Raw genomic sequence first — 19,134 nt, 5'->3', positions numbered from 1 at the left:
AGGCCGGCCCAGCAGTGCCAGGATCCTTCCTAAAGCGGCCGGGGTTGGGTCAGGGCCGCCAAGAGCTGGGGGTCCCCAGGCCAGTGGAGTCCGGGTCCTCAGTCCCTCCAGGGGCCACCTGGTGGAACCGAGGCTGGGCTCTGGCTGACCCAGGGCTTTTCTGGAAGAGAAGGGGAGGGGTGAGGGGGCAGCCTCTTGGGGTGACCAGCTTGGGCCCTCCCTGCTGTCAGCCACGGGGGCTGCACTGAAGTTGCCGAAGGGGCCCTCACCCTGGTAGTTGTCGTGAGTCTGGGGGCGTGCTGGGCCCCAGTCCTGCTGAAACCTGCTCTTGAGCCCTGGTGACAGCACCGGAGCCCTCCACATGGACCATTCTCCTCCAGAGACCCAGGGCCGGCCCCTCCTGCAGCCTCGGGGCCAGAGGGCTGGGGTCTCTCCCTTCGCAGGGTAGCAGCCCCTCCCGCAGCCTTTGTGCCTGTGTGACCCCAGGGCCGCTGAGTGTGGGAACGGGGCTGGGGCTGCGGAGCACAAAGGCCGGGGAGGGGCGGGGTCAGCGGCCGCTGTGCCTCTTCCTGTCCGTCCCTCCGTCTGCAGTTGGTCATCAGGATAGAGGGAGAGTCTCTAGGCCCCAGGACTGGGCTGGGCACAGGCGCCCCAGCTGGCCCGTGGGTCTGGGCTCTGGCCCCCCGCGTACCGCAGGCCCCCAGGTTCTGGGTGTGGGCGCTAGGGCGGCGGCTGCCTGGAAGTCCCCTTGCATCCCCAGTCCCAAGGACCCTCTGCTTGCACCCCTCTCCCCTGCCAGAGACCAGCCTGGGCCGCCATCCACCTCCCTCCCGGGGCCCCTGCCCAACCCGGGGCCTCCTAGGCGCCCTGAGCCTGTGCCCCGAGGCTCAGCCTTCCCTAACTGCAGACCCCTCTCCCTCCTGGGGACCCTGCCGCCGGCTCTGCCCGCGAGTTCCTCGGGTCATCGTCCTCCAGGGTGCCCACTTCCGGGGCTGACGTCGCTGACCCGCTCCCACATGGGGGCCACAGCCGGCTCCCTACCGCAGTGGGGGAGGACCGGAGGGACAGTAAAAATAGACGTTACGCCTGGCCACGTCAGGGGTTCGTGCTTAGGCTTTTTTTTAACTTAAATTTCTTTGATAAAATATTTTCCCATGGTGGACGGCACTGGGAATGTCCTTTTGGCGGACGTTCCTGATGGACAATCCCAGGCCCAGGTCGCCAGCTTCAGGGCTCACAACAAGAGACCCACCGCCCCTCACCCTCCGGGCCCTGGGGCACAGGCGGGCCATCTCCCTGCCCCACAGAGGCCTCCCCACGTGGCTCCCGGCCTCGCAAGGTTCTCCATCCTCACAGGCTGACGCCCCAGAAAGTGGATCTGGGCGCCCAGGGCACAGGCCACGTGGAATGTCAGCACTGCTCGGGTCAGGTGCTGGGCGCTGGGGCGAGGCCACTCTCCTGTCCCCACTCACTTCCCACGTTGCGCCCCGATGCGCCAGCCCAGACAGCGGCAGCTCGCTCTGGGAACGCTCCACATGTCCAGGGGCTTTCCCTCTGGGAACAGCACCAAAATAGCAGAAGGAAGGAAAAGAGAATGGAAACAGCCTGGCGGCCTGAGCTCTCCAGGGAGGTGTCCAGCTCTGGCCTGGGCCAGGGGCAGCGGAGGCCTGGAGCCAGTGTCCGGGGTGCTCAGGCCCGCTGGGGGCACAGGGCAGGGCCCTCTCTGGTCAGCCCTAAGTGTGCTACTCTCTGCTGGCCAGTGGCCAGTGCCCTCTGATGCCCCAATGAGCTTATGTGCCAACCCCGCCCTCGCTGTGGCCTGTGGGGGCAGAGCAGGGGTCCATGGACAGAGCAGGGTCTCAGCCACATGGAGCCGGCCGGTCACTGTGCCAAGCCTCAGACCATCACCTCGGGCGTCCAGGCCGCACATTTTCTTCTCAGTGTCCCCCTGTGGGAGGGCCTGGGATCCACCTCAGCCGGCCCTGAGAACAGCTTCTCCCTGGGCATCGGGCTGGGAGAGGGGGCGGACAGCATGCAGTGTGGGTGGTCAGAGTGCCTGGCTGCTGCCCAGGCTGAGCTCCTGGGTTTCTGCTGGGAACGCCATGGCTGGGGGCTCGGGGAGCAGGTGGTGGGACCCTGGTGCAGACACAACTGAACTTGGCAGTGAGCCACCTCTGCTCACGGTGACCGGGTCTACGGCCTGAGAACCACGGTGGGGACCCCGGCCCCCCGCCTAAGCACTAACGCTACCAGTCCACTGACATGGAGCGAGCTCGGTCCTACCCTGACCAGGATGCCTCCGTGGTGACAAAGGCCTGGTTCAAATTTAGAAACCCTGGCTTCTCAGAGACCCCCTTATCTGCCGACTAGGCCCTGTCACACCAGCCTTTTGGGGTCCTTGTGCACATGCATGGACCCCCCAAACAGCTGTTTGCCACCCAGGGAGGGTCCTGCCCTGGGGCACACCCAGCCTGCTTTCCTCTGGAGCTGAGCTGGACAGCCTCGGGCCTCAGGGGCTCCCTGGGCCCTGGGGTCCCCCCTTCCTGACGAAGGCCCATCGAACGCTGGGCCTGGCCTCACACCTGTGCTCCCACCTGCCGCTGTGCAGCGGCTAGCCCCTCACTGTTGCCTCTGCTTCCTGCCAGGGCAGCCGCACGGCCCGAGCCGTGGACCCTGTCTCCATCCTTCTTACCAGCTGACCACGTGCGGAATGCATATTTACCGCAAAGAGGGATGGCGCTGGGCAGGGCCCCCAGCTGGGCAGTGAGCTGGGGGCTGAGACAGCCCATGATCCCCTTCCCCACGCACTGCCCTTGCCCAGAGGGCTTGGTGCTCCCAGGTGCTCCCAGACCTCGGAGAGCCCAGCCCCAGCGCCCTCCCTCCCCAGTGGCCAGCCAACAGCCCAAGCCCTAGGAGCCCAGGCACACCCTTGAATCGTATTCTGAATGCTCTGTCCCTCACCTGCCACAGCTGCCGCGCAGGCGCAAATCACCACCACCTCCCACCTGGACAGACGCAGCACCTGCTCCCAGGTCTCCCGCCTCCCCACCCTGTGATCAGGACACTCTGAGTCTGCGTGTCTCGTCTGTCATCCCCCCCCACCTCTCCCCCGCAGCCAGGACAGATCCCAACGCAGCCCCTCATGGGCAGCCTTCTGTCCTGGTGCGGCCAAAAGCTGCCCCTCTCCAGCTGGTGCGCTTGCTGGTCCCTGATCAGGGTGCAGCTCTGCCTCCCAGCCTTTGACTCAGCCTCACGCCGCCCCAGGCTCTCAATCAGCCAGAGTCCTGCAGCCTGCCCTCCCTCGGGGCAGGGCAGGAGCTCCTTTGGCCTGGGGGCTGCAGCCGAGGTGGGGTGGTGCAGCAGCATGGGGATGCTGGTGGCAGGGCCCAGAGGCAGAACCCACGTGGGGCGGGGTGGGGGCAGCAAGGCCTGGATGCTTTCCTCGCACAGGGGCGCAGCGGCCGCCTCTGCGCCTGGCTCTCGTGAGTCTGAAGGAGCATCAGGCTGCTCCCCAGTACGTGGCTTCCCGGGGTGCAGTGGGGGTTTCCTCCCAGCTACCCACCTTCCTGTTTTCTTAAGAAAACGCAGCAGCAGAGCCTCTGAAAAGCTCATTAAGATGCCTCCCAAGAGTCCCGGACGTCCTGGGGTCTTTACAACACTTGTGGCCTGAGGACAGACAAAGAGGCGGCAGACAGGTTCCTGCCTCCCAGAGCTCAACGCTAAGGAATAGGCCCCGAGTGAGCTTCCTGCCATCCGTCCTGGCAGGGCAAGGGGCCCGGGGGTCTGCACAGACTGTACCCCAGGCTGGACAGCGGGGACCTGGCCCGAAAATGGCGTTCTCCTGCCTCCTTCCTCCCTCACGTTCTGCTGGGGCCGGCCCTGAGGGCACTGGATGCAGAAGTGTGGCCAAGGCAGCAAAACTCAGATGGAGGTGGAGACTGCAGAGCTGCTACTGGGCCTGAGGGCGGCGTTCGGCCCCATGTGCCCCAGAAGGGGGTGTTTGGGCCCCACGTGCCCTGGACGGGGCCGACCTCTCCTCCAGCACCCAGAGGTGAGGCTGAGCTGCCACCAAACAGCTGGGCTTAGAGCGCTGCTCCCCATGCAACATGCTCGTCGAGGCTTGAACTCCAGAATGTTCTGAGAATAGCCGGTGCTCTGCACCAGGAGCCACCACAGCGTGCCAGGACTGGCCCACGGCCCTCTGCCTGCTATACCCAGCAGAGACCCCAACACCAAGGCAGCCACGCCCCAGCCTGGCAGGGCCAGGCACAAAGGCCATATCATGTCCCCCTCAGCCCGACAGAGTGGGGACTCCAGTGCCCCAAGGCCAGCAGGGGAGGGAGAGGAGTGTGGCCCCTCCCCAGCGTGAGTCAGCAAATGGCGCCCTGGCTCCAGACCCCTTGTGAATCTTAACCCTGGACATGGCTGCCCCCATCTGAGGATTTCCTCGCCCTGACCTTTCAAGACAGCAGGGTGGACCCAGTGGCCGTCCGGGCTTCTGGACGCCGCCCTGGGAAAATGGGACCCCCCCAGCCAGATGTGACTTCTACGGGTTCCCTTTACTCCATCCGGAAGCCCACGGAAGGCCAGGCCTGGGTGCAGGAGGAAATTCCCCAAATCTAAACCGACACCCCATCTGAGCTGCTCCCTCAGCCCACAGCCGCCCGCCTTGGCCGTCCTGGCCTGACACTCTGCCACCTCCCGGCCCCAGACTGCGGTGCCCCTGCCATGCGTGTGGGTGTCTGGGGTGGGGGTAGGTGGAGGAGGAGAAAAGGCCACAGATTAGGCAGTGGCTACTGCTTGGATGAGCAGAAGCCCCAAGGCACATGGCCTTTACTGTCCGGCGCTGGCCAGGGACATGCTGGGCCTCACCTGTCACAGAGGTGGTTCCCTGGCAGCCCTGGGGCTCACACACTGGCCTGAGGCAGGCCTGGGGCATGTGGGACCCACCTGGCAACGACTGAAGATATCGGCGTGTGTGACGCGCACGTTGAAATGCCTGAGAACAGCCTTCGCCTGCTGCCGGGCCTTGAGGGAGCAGTCCACCGAGAGGCAGTGCCCAGCCCTGACCTGGGCCCGGAGCTAGAGAGATGCAGCTGCTGAGTGGTGGGCACAGAACCCAGAACCTGCCCAGGCCCACCCACCTTCCCCAGCTCAGGGGCCCAGAGCCTCCCCTCGGCCCACCCAGGTCGGGCAATGGTGCCAGGTCAGCCCCGGCTCCCATCGGCCCATGGCAAGCAGAGCCAAAGGTGAGGGTGCCGGAGGGGCTGGGCTGACGCCACCTCGGGAAGATGAGGCTCAGATGTCAGCTGTCTGCGGGGTCCTCACCTTGTGGTACGGCAGCCCCGATGTCAGGATGATCCTTCCATCCTGCCTGGCGACCTGTGCCGGAGGGAAGACCGACAGGTGAGGGGGGCATGCTAGCTCCCGGAACTGGGGCCGCTTCTACCCCTCCCTTCCCAGGCCCCTCCCTGTCCCCCAGAGCTGCCTCTGCCTGGGACCCGAGCAGCCATCAGATTCCTGCAGCCTGAGCCCTGGGCATCACCTTGTTTTACAGATTTGGTCTTAGAATCATGCAAATATTTTATATACTTGCAAACAAAATTAAATATAAAAAGCAATCTCTAAAAATCCAAAGAGGATGAAACAAATAAACCACAAAGAAAGCAGTATTCCAAGTGACATGAAAACGCAGTAAATTGACCATTTATCTCGAGGGTGCTACACTACAGACCAAAGAGGAGAAACACCCTGCTATAATGCGGTGGTTGGTGATAATATTGATGCTGTTATTCTGAAACGTTCGTGTATGAATTGTGACATAAAACACAGAAAATGCTGGTGTTGTGAGTGTTAGGATTTTCAGCTGAGAGAAAGGAGATATAGGCTAAAATTAAGGAGACTACACAATAAACCCCAGATCTGAACAGAAAGCTTCAGTATGAATGTCTGATGTTTATTATATATATATATATTTAAAAGTATTTCATCACTCTGACCACCACAAAGGCCTAGAAGCAAGAACCAACCCTGTAGCTGTGAGCACCCTGTGCCCAGATTGGTTTCTAAATAGGTTTCACGCTAAAGGGAACCAGGGCTTCTTAAAGAAATAGCTGATCCCAGGTTTGAGGCAGAAAATGCACACACTGAAGCTGGAATGTCTCATCATATCAGAAAGCAAAGAAGTTATCAGAGTTTACAAGTGTCCTGTCAAAAGGACTCAGGATCCAGTGAAAGCTCCCACATGCCACAGGGGGGCAAAGTACACATCAATGAGGTGACAGCTGTGATGGGTAGAAATGTGAAACACAGCCATGTCGATGTGCTCAGCATGGTTCCTTAAAAATCATGAGTTATCTTTGGAGCATGCAAGGTGCCAACTCGAAAACATAACAGCTAAAACTACAAAACTCTTAAGAGAAAACTGGAAAATGTCATGACATTTGGTAATTTCTTGGATATGGCACCAAAAGCAAAGACAACAAAATTAAAAATAGATAAATTGGACTTCATCAAAATTAAAAACTTTTGTACATTGTAGGACACCATCAAGAAAGTGAAAAGACAACCCACAGAATGGGAAAACATATTTGCAAATAATATATCTGATCAGGGATTAATATCCAGAATATATGGGGAGCTCCTAAAACTCAACAACAAAAAAGCAAATAACCCAACTGAAAAACGGGCAAAGGACTTGAATAGATGTTTCTCCAAAGAAGATACACACATGGCCAAAAAGCCCATGAAAAGATGCTTCGTATCATTAGTCATTAGGGAAATGCAGATCAAAACCACCATCAGATGCAAGTTCACACCCCTTAGGATGGCTTTTATTTTTTTTTAAGAAAGAAAAATAAGCGTTGATGAAGATATAGAAAAATTGGAGCCCTCGTGTATTGCTGGTGGGAAAGTAAAATGGTGCAGCTGTTGTAGAAATGACTATGACAGTTTCTCAAAAACTTAAACATAGAATTACCACATGATTCAGCAGTCCCACTTCTAGGAATGTACCCAAAAGAACTGAAAGCAGAGGGGCCAGCCCCATGGCCTAGTGGTTAAGTTTGGTGCCCTCCACTTTGACAGCCCAGGTTCAGTTCCCAGGTGCGGAACCACAGCACTCGTCGGCAGCCATGCTGTGGGAGTGACCCACATACAAAATAGAGGAAGACTGGCACAGATGTTAGCTCAGGGCAAATCTTCCTCAGGGAAAAAAAAAAAGAGTTGAAAGCAGAAACTTGTACACCAAGGTACATAGTACCATTATTCACAATAGCCAAATGGTGAAACCCAAGTGTCCATCAACCAATGAGTGGGTAAACAAACAAAAATACACAAACACACACACATACATACAATGGAATTTATTTAGCTTTAAAAAGGAAGGAAATCCTGACACATGCTACAACATGGATGAACTCTGAAGACTCTACACTCAGTGAAATAAGCCAGACACAAAAGGACAAATGTGGTCTGAGTCCACTTCCATGAGGACCTAGAGGAGTCACTGCACAGAGAGAAAGTGGGACACTGGTTCCCAGGGGCCGGGCAGGAGATGGAGAACGACTGCTCAAAGGGTGCAGAGTTTTTGTTTGGGATGATGAAAAAGTTCTGGAAATAGACAGTGGTGATGGTTACACAACACTGTGAATGTACTTAATGCCACTGAATTGTACATTGAAATATGGTTAAAATGATAAATTTTATGTTATTTTACCATAAAAAAAGTAAGAAAAAAAGCAATAAACCAAGTGGTTACTGCATAGTGATAACAAATATACACCTATGTGATGAATGAAAAACAAAATTAAAAACAAACAAACATAACTGAAGTAAATATAAGGAAAGAACCAAACGAAAGGGCAGTCAAGAGAAAAAGCAGACCAGCTACCCAGAAATGACAAAGGACTGGTGACAGCGTCTCAACAGCAACAGCGGATGCCAAAAAATGCTGGGCTATTTTCAAAGTTCTGTCAAACTACAATTATAAACCCAGCAACACTTTCCTTCAGGAGACAGAAGAAATAGAGATTTTTCAGGGAAAAATGGCCCCAATGAAAGGACATAGCAAAGGAAGTTCTTTTAGCAAGAAAGAGCTTGCTTTCTCTTGAAACAAGGTCTGTCATGCATGTGCATGTCCATACATCATAAACTCTAAAAGCCATCGAATACATAAAACAAATATGATAATGTCTAATTTGTAGAATTATGAAAAATCACATGGTGTTACGGTACTGGAAAATAATATCAGGTAAGATGGGAAGGGGGTGAGAAAGCTAAATTGACCTAAGATCCCTATAGTAGTCCTACAACTATTAAATAAAAAAGAATCAGCACTAGAAGCTCCTGCTCCCAAAACATCGGGCCCAGGAAGCCTTGCAGGAAGTCAGCCGACATTTGAAGAGAAGATAATCTAGATGTTACTCAAAATTGCAGAAAACAGGAAAGAAGAAAAACTCCCAACTTTTGAGGCTAGAACTAGACATTAACTCAAATATGCATGTTAAAATTTCTAGGGTAACCCCTAAAAGAACAGAAATAGAATTTGTAACTTTGAAACTAATATAGGGAAAAATAGAACAAGGGTAAAGAAGTCAAAAGAATATAAGAAACAAAAGGGAAAAAGAACAGAAAAAGTAGGATGAATATAAAGCAGAAATTAGGGCAGTACAACTAGACCCAAATTACACCTGTAATTACATTAAATGTAAATGGACTAAACTAATTAGTTGAAAAGCAAAGACTGTCAGACTAGAGTTTTTAAAAATCTAGCCAGAAGCAGTTTATATGAAATACACCTAATATATAAGAGTAAAGGGAGGTTGCAAGTGGAAAGGTGAGAAAGTGATGCACAAACATGAACAAAAGGACCCTGGAGAAATGGTCCTGCTGTAAGTTCAAATAGCCTTTATGGCAGAGAGCTTTACTAGAGCCAAAGAGGTTCACCTCATGATTGCAGAAGATTTCACTCAATGGAAAGATAAAAGAATTCTAAAAATTGTATGCATATGCACCTAATAACATAAAACATGTAAAGCAAATACTGACATGACTACAAGGAGAATTTAATGACTCTATCACCACAGGAGAATTCAGTACAGCTCTCTCAGTCTTTGATAGAATCAAGCAGAAAAATAATCAAATAAGATACAGATGATTTGAGGTGTGTGTGTGAGAGAGAGGGAAATGAACATGACTGGAGGAAAATATGTATTCTTTTAAAGTCCACATGGAACATTTAGAAAAAGGATCATCTACTTGGCTACAAAGCAAGTCTTCACAAATATCTAAATAGGCAGTATACAGACTATGCTCCTTGACTACAATTCAGTTAGGTTAGAAATCCATTTTAAAAAGATAACTAGAAAGCTCCAAAACTGCAAGCTTTCTGAAATTGAAAAACAGCCTTCTAAAGAACTCTTAAGTCAAATAAGTAATTATAATGGACACTCAAAAATTACTAGAACTAAAAAATAATGAAAACACTATATATCAAAACTGATGGAATGCAGTGAAAACAGTACTTCGAGAAAAATTTACGGTCTTGAATGTTTACATCGTAAAATTTAAAAGGCTGAAAATTAAAGAGCTAAGCACTCCACTTGGAAATAACCCCAGGAAAGCAAAAGGAAGGAAACTATAAAGATAAGAATAGAAATTAATGAGCTAGAAAACAAAAATGCAACAGAGAGGATCAGCAAAGCCAAATACTGGTTACTTGAAAAGACTTTCTAAATTGACAGTCTCTGTGAGATCAGGAAGAAAGCCGGGCACATGTAAGCAGCAATGAGAGTAGAGCGAGAACAGAGCTGCAGATACAGAAGAGCTTTAACATAGAAGATCAACAACTCTATGTATCACAAACATTGGATGAAATGGACACATTCCAGAAAAAGATATAAATTTATTATATCTTTCTGAGTCACCAAAAGTGACTCAAGAAGATGCAGACAACTAAGTAGTCCTACAACTATTAAAGAAAAAGGAATCAGCACCAGAAACTCCTGCCCCCAAAACATCGGGCCCAGGAAGCCTTGCAGGAAGTCAGCCAACATTTGAGGAAAAGATAATCTAGACGTTACTCAAAATTGCAGAAAACAGGAAAGGGGAAAAACTCCCAACTTATGAGGCTAGAAAAGACAATGATGAGAAAGAAAGATCTATGTCAGATGCACTCCTGAAGATAGACCCAAACTTCCCAAACAAGAATCACAAACTGAAGCCAGGAATATGCTTGGCCGAGTTGGGTTCAACCCAAAAATGCAAGGTTAGTTCCAAATTAAAAATGTTAATAATGTCATTCATCACATTAAAGGGAAAAAACCTCCATGATTATCTCAATAGCTGCAGAGAAGGCATTAGGTGGAATCCAGTCTCTTTCATAATAAAAATGTGCAGCCAATGTGGAATCACGGGGAACTTCCTCGACCTGGGATGGGGTGTCTATCTAGCAACCACTGTACTTCATGTTGAACTTTCCCTTTTAAATCAGAAACGAGACCAAGACGGCCACGACCGTTTCTCCGATTCAACACTGTCTTGGAGGTCTCGGCTAATGTTACAGGATAAGAGAAAGAAACGAAAACGATAAGGATTGGAAAGGAAGCAATAAAACTAGCATTGTTCGTAGATAATATGTGTCCACAAAGAGAACCCTGAAGAACTGAAGCCGATTCAGTAGAATTGACGGGAGTTTCCCAAGGTTTCTGGAGAGGAGATCAATTCTTAGGCAACTAAGAGCTGAAGTGCAACTGCAGCAGAAAATAAAACAGCACATTTATTACAGCAGCAAAAATACAGAGCTCCTGGGGTGAACCTAACCGACGACACGCCAGGGCTTTATGGAGAAGGGTATTCAACGTGTTTGGAACACGTCAGAGAAACGTTAGATGAACACTCGTGGGTGGAAGACTCAACATCCCCTGACTTGATTTATGGAGTGGATGCAGTTCCAAGCAAAGCCCCACCGATGGGCCATTGCTAAACCTTTACAGAAAGGGCCAAGGGAGGAGGAGGACAAGGTGGGGCTTGCCCTACCAGGTGTCAAGGGGAATGGTGAAGATAGAGGGATTAAGACAGAGAGCTACCAGCACAACTCAAGCAGACGGGTTGAGGGTCTCACAACCACCCCCAGGTCCTCGGCTCCCGAGAAGGACTCGGCATACAGTCCTGCTCACAGTGAGGATGCATCCCGGGAAAGGATGCAAGGCGACACCAGCACCGGGAAAGGCAGTGGGCGAAGAGCAGAGGACACCAGGCGCGAGCTTGAGGCGTCTGCCCCGGTGGAGTCACTCGGGCGCGTGGAATCGCTCCCTCGCTGGCTGTAATACACGTGTGAAGTGACTGCTGTCCTCCAGAGACTCAGCACTGGAGGTCTGTCCTGGGGATCTGCCTGGCATATGCCCAACTGCAGACTCCCAGAAGGAGAGCAGGGGTCCACACAGACCATACTGTGTGCATGGTTTAGGCACAGGGAGCCACCTTCACCACTAGGGAAAGGTTCGTACCTGCTAGGGACCGGTTTACCAGCCACGCTCCAGACACCAGCCAAGGACCAGCCTTGCAAGCAGGCCTTTCTCAGGACAGTGCCTGTCCTGCTCTATTAATTCTCTTCTGCACAAGGCACTTCACAGAACAGAAGGCACAAGGAGCTAGTGAACACGTGAAAAGATGCTCAACTTCACTGATAATCAGAGAAAGGTAAATTAAAATACATGGAATATAATTTTATACCAACAAGACTGGCAAAATGGACAGTCTGACAACACAACTGTGAGTTTAATTTGTGTTGTCATTCAGCCGCTCATGGGATGAAACGCTGGGTTTGGTTTTCAGCAATCTCAGCTCTGCGGCTGCAGGCGACAAGGGCTTCTTTTGGGGCAGACGCAGAAGTTTCAGGACCCTCATGCAGAGCGAGAGCTGGGAACGTGCAGTCTGGCCTCATGCCTTCCTTCTCCACTTTCTCCAGCACAGTCACAGCAGCCGGCCGGTTCCCTCATACTCATTAGTGCTACGAAAAAGTCCTGAGGTAGCAAATGCGTGGTCACTCAGCATCTCTCCTTCTGCAGGGATTTGATTAGGGGTATCCCATGGCATCGTTTTGAGTAACTTTTGCCATATCACACCATGGGCTACTAGTGACCTCTGTACCACTGGAGACAGGGCCTTTAAATTTACCAGATTAGGGGCCCAGCCCAGAAACCCCAGAACCAATTCAGAGAACTCATCCTGAAGACTCTCCCGTGGCACCACTTCTGGTACCAATGTCTGTATCAGTCACGGTTGCCTAGAGAAGCAGAACCAGTGGGAGTTACATGAAGAGGTTTACTGCAAGGAACTGGCTTACAATGTGGGGCTGCCTGGACCCACCTGAAGTCCATCGGCAGGCCGTCACGGGGAGATCACGGTCAGCGGGAGCACTGTGTGCACGGCTGAGCCGTCGACCACAGGTGGAATTTCTTCTCTAACTCTCGCTTCTGCAGAGGTGGCTGAGGACTCAGGCTTGGTTGAGCTCCTCGAGGCCCACCCTACTCTTGTGACCACGCCCTCTGACCTTTTGCTCTCGTGTAGCCACACTTAGCCTCCTCTCAGCCACACTTTTGGAAGCGATCACAAATTTTAGCATCTTTTGCCATCTGGACAGGCTGAGAATTCCCCAAATCATCGCATTCCAACTCCTTTTTGCTTGACAGATCTCCCTTCACACTTGATAACAAGCCGCAAGGAGACCGCAGGCTGCACCTTCGCCACTGCTGGGAGGTCTCGCAGCTGAATACCCCAGTTCATCCGTGAACGGCCTGCTCCCCCAAGTGCAGGATACAGTGCCAGCGCGGTTTCTCCTCCTCCAGGAGGGGTGGTCTGCATCCCTGGAGCCCTCACCAGCAGTGCTGCCCTCTTTTTCTTTAAATGCTTATAAGTGTACTGATAGTGCTCATCAGGAAAGGTATACAAAATGAAACTCAGAGTACAACCCTTTTATACAAAACGCCTAATTCATTGACTCAAGAGGTTTGATGCGGAAACATGCGATTTGGGAAGACCCGTAGAAGAGAAAATTAAAACAGCTAAAGGGATGCAACAGCTGCCCTTGCTAAAGCTGTTCTCTCCAGAAAATGCCGGAAAGGCTACCCCTGCATGCGTGAGAGCATCACAGGTGTGAGTGAGCAGACACACTCTTGCCCAGTTGTCCAGAATGTTCACATGAGCAAACAACCCTTGAAGCTATAGAGAACAAATGAAGGAGAAAATAGAGCCCTACTGCTTTGTAGAGCAAGTACGAAAAACACAGAAGTCACTAAGACCTCGGATCAGAAGACCTAGGAGATAGGAACAACTTACAAGGATTTTGGAAAACCTGTGGGTAAAACTTGTCCATAACTACCAGGCAAGCACGCAGAGGGCCAGGATCCGGCCTGTACCTCTCCAGGTTTACGGCATGAATAAGTACCAATGAATCCCACGTCCTGTGCTCCTCAGGGAGGGGACTGGGGGCACTTGTGGTCTGACAACCTGAGATGTTTTCATGTTCTTGGGAATAAACATCCCAGCCCCAGTGGGGCAGCTGTAGTGACCTAGACCCTGCTTCCCCTTCTTACTCAACGCCCACATTTCTACCAGCAGTCTGCTCTCAGCTCTGTAGGCGCTCCCCAGACAGATCTGCTTTCTCCGCTCTGCTCCCTGCTTCCCTGAGCCCTCAGCAGCCCAGCCCTAAATGCCCTCATTTCTACCAGCAGTCTGTTCAAGGCCATCCAGACGTTTTGTATCGTGACCCTCAAAACTTCTCTAGCCTCTACCCACTACTCGATTTCAAAGCTACTTCCACATTGCTAGGTCCTGTCACAGCAGCACCCCACCCCTGGTACCAGCATCTGTGTTTGTCTTCCACTGCTGACATAGCAAGTTCCCAGAAGCTCAACACACAACTCTGTGGAAGTCTAGTCTAGGTGGGCTCCGCGGGCTCCCTGCTGAGGGGCTCACACACTGAAATCAGGGTGCTGGCAGCTGGGCTCTGCAGAAGAACCTGCCTCTAGGCTCCCTTGGTGCTGGCAGGACCCAGGCCCCTGTGGCTGCAGGACTGAGGTCCCCAGCTCCTTGATGTGTGGCCTCCACCTTCAAGCAACCATGGCTCACCCCAGCCTTCTGGGCTTTGAATCTGGCTTCCGCCTTCCGTTTCTGCTTTAAGCGCTCCCGTGATGACACTGGGCCCACCAGAAAAATCCAAAATAATCTCTCTGTTTTGAGGTCAACTGATTAGTAAATTATACCTGCAAACCCCTTTTGCTACAAAATGTAAAAATTCACAGGTGTAACGTGGGGGTGGGGGCGCAGATCAGGGAGGCCAACCCTGCCTCCCATTTGGTGGAGACCCCCTGCACTCTCGGGGGCCAGTGGAAAGGCACCTCCTCCCTGGCTCCTGGCTCCCTTGACTGCTGATGCCTCAAGAAGCAAGGCTGGCCCTTGCAGTCCCAGCCCCGATAAGCTGGAAACAACCCTGGCTGGGGGACAGAGGGGTTTTCTACAGGGATGGCAGCCAGGGCCACCCTTGGCACAACCTCCTCCTTCCCTAGACGCTGGGACCAGGCCTCCGGGAGAGGTGGCCCATGGGGGGCCAGGGATGGGGAAAGAGTGGACATTTGCTCATGAATGCCAGGGGCCAGCACAGGAGGGCCCGTTCTCCCCTGGCTCTGCCTCCCACTCCTGCAGCCTCCCCACACTAGGGCCAGGCAGCACTGGGCAGACCTCTGTTCCTCCCACCTCAGCTTCCTCATCAGAGACGGAGGGGCACGAAGAATACCTTCCCCGAGTGTGCTGGAAGGATCCGGAGAGCTGAACCACACATGGCCGGCCTTGCCAGGGCCCATGCAGAGTGCAGGGAATGGCCACCTACTGATAGACAAACCCTACTGCTCTGCAGTCCCAGGGCCCCTAACCAGCTCTGTGCAGCGGCCAGCTTTCTGGTGAGCCTGGAGACCCCTTCCCAGAAGAATGTTTTTAAATGCACACAAGAAACCATACACCAAAAATGAAAATTATGATATAGCCATCTCTGTGCTCTTTCATAGCAGCACGATTCACAACAGCCAAGAAGTGGAAACAGCCCAAGCGCCCATCGACGGCAGAGCAGATCAATACACTGTACTCCATCCGTACAACCGAACATACTTAGTCATGAAAAGGAGTGAAGCACCAACAGATGCTACAACATAGATGAACCTGGAAACTACCGTGCCAAGTGAAAGAAGCCAGCCCCAAAGGGCACACGTTGTAGGATTCCACTTGTATGAAATGTCCACAACAGGCAAATCCACAGAGACAGGAACCAGATGGGTAGGGGCTGGGGGAGGGGGTCGTGGGGAGGGACCATTTAACAGGAGATGAAAATGTCCTAAAATTGACTGTGGTGACGGCTGCACAACTCTGCAAATGTACAAAAAGCCACTGAATTTAATGGGTGAGTTGTGTGGTATGAATTATATCTCAATAAACCTGTTAAGAAAAACATTTGCCATCCAAGTTAAGACCCCTGAAATTCTGAGAGCCCTGCTCAGGGTTTCTTCATGACTCTGGGCCCCCCTAGGTGGGCCCAGGTGGGTGTGAGCAGAGCCTCCTGCAGGGGGAGCACTCTGCACCCCAGATGACTGGCGTCCCCCCTTGGCTTCTGGGAGGGAAGGGCCTTACAGACGCAGCATTTCCAGGGGCCAAAGAACAACGAGGGGCTGGGACCACCCAGGATCTTCCTGTGTCAAGCCCACTCCCCAAAGGAGCCATAAGGGCTCCAGCTGGCAGACCCCGGGTGACATGCAGCCGTAAACGAGCCCATCCTCGACGACACTGTCCCTGACAACCCAGGGAAGCCCTGCCCTCTGCCCTCTGCCACAACCACAGACACAGCCCTGCTCCTAATGGACACATGGCCGGGCAGGGAGACAGCAAGACCCTGAGCCCCAGGCCCGCTCACCTCGGCCGCCCTGCGGTGGTCCTCGCCGGTGCCCAGTACGAGCACATCCACACCCAGACAGCGGAGGCTACGTGCTAGCCCCTGCAGCATGCTGTCACACACCACGCGGAAGGCCCTGGCCTGGATCTTGGCGGCAGCATCCTCGCCCTCAGCCACAGGCACCTGCAACACAGCCCTGCTCAGAAGCCCACAGCCCCCTCTGGCCCACTCTGGACTCAGTGGGGACCCGAGGCCCAGGTAGTCAGCTCTTTTTTTTTTATTTTAAAAAGAGAATCATTCCTGGAGGAAAATATAGGTAGTACACTATTTGCTATCAGCCATAAAGGGATCTTTTTGAATTCCATGTCTACTCAGACAAGAGAAACAAAAGAAAAAATAAATAAGTGGGACTTCTTCAGATTAAAGAGCTTCTACAAGGCAAATGAAACCAGGATCAAAATGAATAGGGAGGGCTGGCCCCGTGGCTTAGCGGTTAAGTGCGCGCGCTCCACTGCTGGCGGCCCGGGTTCGGATCCCGGGCGCGCACTGACGCACCGCTTCTCTGGCCATGCTGAGGCCGCATCCCACATACAGCAACGAGAAGGATGTGCAGCTATGACATACAACTATCTACTGGGGCTTTGGGGAAAAAAATAAATAAAATTAAAAAAAAATGAATAGGGAACCCACCAGCTGGGAAAAAATATTTGCAAATCACATATCTGACAAGGGATTAATCTCCATAATATATAAAGAACTCACACAACTGAATAACAAAAAAACAAACAACCCAATCAAAAAATGGGCAGAGGAAATGAACAGACACTTCTCCAAAGAAGATATATAGATGGCCAATAGGCACATGAAAAGATGCTCAACATCACTAGTCATCAGGGAAATGCAGATCAAAACCACACTAAGATATCACCTCACACCCGTTAGAATGGCTATAACCACCAAGACAAAAAGCAACAAATGCTGGAGAGGCTGTGGGGAAAAAGGAACCCTAATCCACTGCTGGTGGGAATGAAAACTGGTGCAGCCTCTATGGAAAACAGTATGGAGATTCCTCAAAAAATTAAAAATAGAAATACTTTATGACCCAGCTATCCTACTGCTGGATATTTACTCAACGAACCTGAAATCAACAATCCCAAGAGACTTATGCACCCCTATGTTCATTGCAGCATTATTCACTATAGCCAAGACATGGAAGCAACCTGTGTCCCTCGACTGATGGATAAAGAAGATGTGGTATGTATATACCATGGAATACTACTCAGCCATAAAAAAAGACAAAATCATCCCATTTGCAACGACATGGATGGACCTGGAGGGTATTATGTTAAGTGAAATAAGCCAGAAAGAGAAAGACCAACAGTGCATGATTTCACTCATATGTGGAAGATAAACCAACACATGGACAGAGAGAACTTTTTGGTGGTTACCAGGGGCTAGGGGGGTGGGTAGTGGGCACAAGGGGTGGAGGGATGCACTTATATGGTGACTGATAAACAATAACGTACAACAAAAATTTCACACACACAAAAAACAATTTAAAAAGTTAAAAAAAAGAGAATCATGAGCAATATGTACTCAATTCAGAAAACAGCAGAAAAAACAGATAAGCAAAATGATATAAAATCACCCACCCTGGACCCCAAGAGGGGCCTGCACACGTTTCCTGGGGGTTCGTGTGTGCACTGGAGTGGGGCGAGGGGCCCAGGGCTGTCAACTTAAAAAGCAAATTCTGGGGCCGGCCCTGTGGCCTAGTGAATAAGTTCGGGATGCTCCACTTCAGTGGCCTGGGTTTGGTTCCTGGGAGCGGACCAACACCACTCATCGGTGGCCATGCTGTGGCAGCAACCCATGTACAAAATAGAGGAAGATTGGTGCATATGTTAGTGCAGAGCAAATCTTCCTCAAGCAAAGGGAAGGAAGATTGGCAACAGATGTTAGATCGGGGTGAATCTTCTTCAGAAAAAACAAAAAGCAAATTCTCCTGTTATTTTATCTGAAAATGAGTTTATTTGGGAATAGCCCAAAGAATTGCTATTCAAGATGTGCAAATGCAAACCACAGGCAAATCTGGAGAACAAAGGAGGGAGTTGCTTTTATAGAGAAAAAGGGGGAGAGGGAGGGGCTGCTCTAAAGGAAAGCCCATTGCCGGAGAGAAACAGATCAGGGTGGCAACGGCTTCTCATTGGCTGAGCTGCAATGTTTCTGATTGGCTGGGCTGTTGTCAGGTGGAGAGAGAAGTCTTCCCTCGGTAGTAAGTAGTTCTACTTCCTGTCCGAGATGCAAGTCTCAGTCTTTTCCTGTTTGACATAATTGACGGCACGTGATGAGGTGAGCGCTCCCCCTGCAGGCCTTCCCCACCCAGTGTAGTTGAGGTTTCTGTTATTAATCTCCACGGGGTGCACAGGGGGACACAGCCCGGTGTCAGGAGGGGGCTGGGACCCCTTCTCCTCTAGGAAGCTAACCCATGGCTCTGCTTTCCTTTTCTCCAGGTGGAGGGTCCATCATGGAGGATCTCAAGCCCCACTGGAAGCTGCTGACCACCACCCCAGGCCTCCACCCCTGTAAGGTCCCTGCTTTAAGGAAAGTGATCCTCCTCCCCAAGGATCCTGAGGAAGGGACCCCGAGGGGCTTCACCCACCTGCTGGGGCGGGGCTGAGGCCTCCTGTGGGCCAGGCGGCTCCCGAGCCCCTGATTGCTTGCTGTGCCGTGGCCTCGGGCTCCTGGCCAGGTCCCCGGACAGGTGGAAGCGGGAGGGCTCTCTGCACAGTGTCCAGTACACCTCCAACAGGCAGTAGGCATCGGCAGCTGGGGTGGGCAGGGGTTGGCCTCAGCCTCCAGCACAGCGGGCGGAGGCGGGTAGGGCTGTGGAGGGAGGTCGGGGGTGCGCACCTGCATAGGCCAGCTGCGCCTCACTCAGCGGCCGCCGGTCCCAGTTGGAGAGCTGCTGCCTCTTGTCCAGGGGCTTGCCCAGCACCTGCTGCACCAGGAGGCTGAGGCCCCTCAGCCCCTTGGTCCCATCCACGCCTGGGGCTGGCACGTCTACCACCCGCATCTGCCAAGACAGTGCCTCTTGGGGGTGAGAGACCAGCCCTGGAGGGAAGATAGCCAGTGCTGGGGCAGAAGGGCATGGGCGGCCGAGGCAGGCACGGGTCAACCCCTCAGGGTGTGTGCCGAGA

The 19,134-nt window shown here is 52.4% G+C and overlaps 1 protein-coding gene across 3 annotated transcripts in view; it reads right to left on the bottom strand.

Annotated features, from left to right (window-relative positions):
* Nucleotides 1–19,134, bottom strand: part of EXD3 (exonuclease 3'-5' domain containing 3) — a 106,304-nt gene that overhangs the window by 12,775 nt on the left and 74,395 nt on the right. For 2 of the 3 annotated variants that reach the window (XM_087418689.1, XM_087418690.1), the window contains exons 16-20: nt 18,848–19,010; nt 18,597–18,763; nt 15,959–16,120; nt 5,329–5,382; nt 4,951–5,082 (exon numbers count right to left, since the gene is read on the bottom strand). In XM_087418689.1, the coding sequence (XP_087274815.1) occupies nt 4,951–5,082; nt 5,329–5,382; nt 15,959–16,120; nt 18,597–18,763; nt 18,848–19,010 (678 nt within the window). Of the gene's footprint in view, nt 1–3,562; nt 3,667–4,950; nt 5,083–5,328; nt 5,383–15,958; nt 16,121–18,596; nt 18,764–18,847; nt 19,011–19,134 lie in introns of all 3 variants that reach the window. The other variant, XR_015548895.1, reaches the window with a different exon arrangement.

Source organism: Ceratotherium simum, chromosome 29, assembly GCF_057802395.1.
Source record: "Ceratotherium simum simum isolate JZ-2026a chromosome 29, ASM5780239v1, whole genome shotgun sequence".
Taxonomy (NCBI): Eukaryota; Metazoa; Chordata; class Mammalia; order Perissodactyla; family Rhinocerotidae; genus Ceratotherium; species Ceratotherium simum.
The sequence above is the reverse complement of the archived record's forward strand: the minus strand, read 5'-3'. Positions and strand labels throughout refer to the sequence as shown.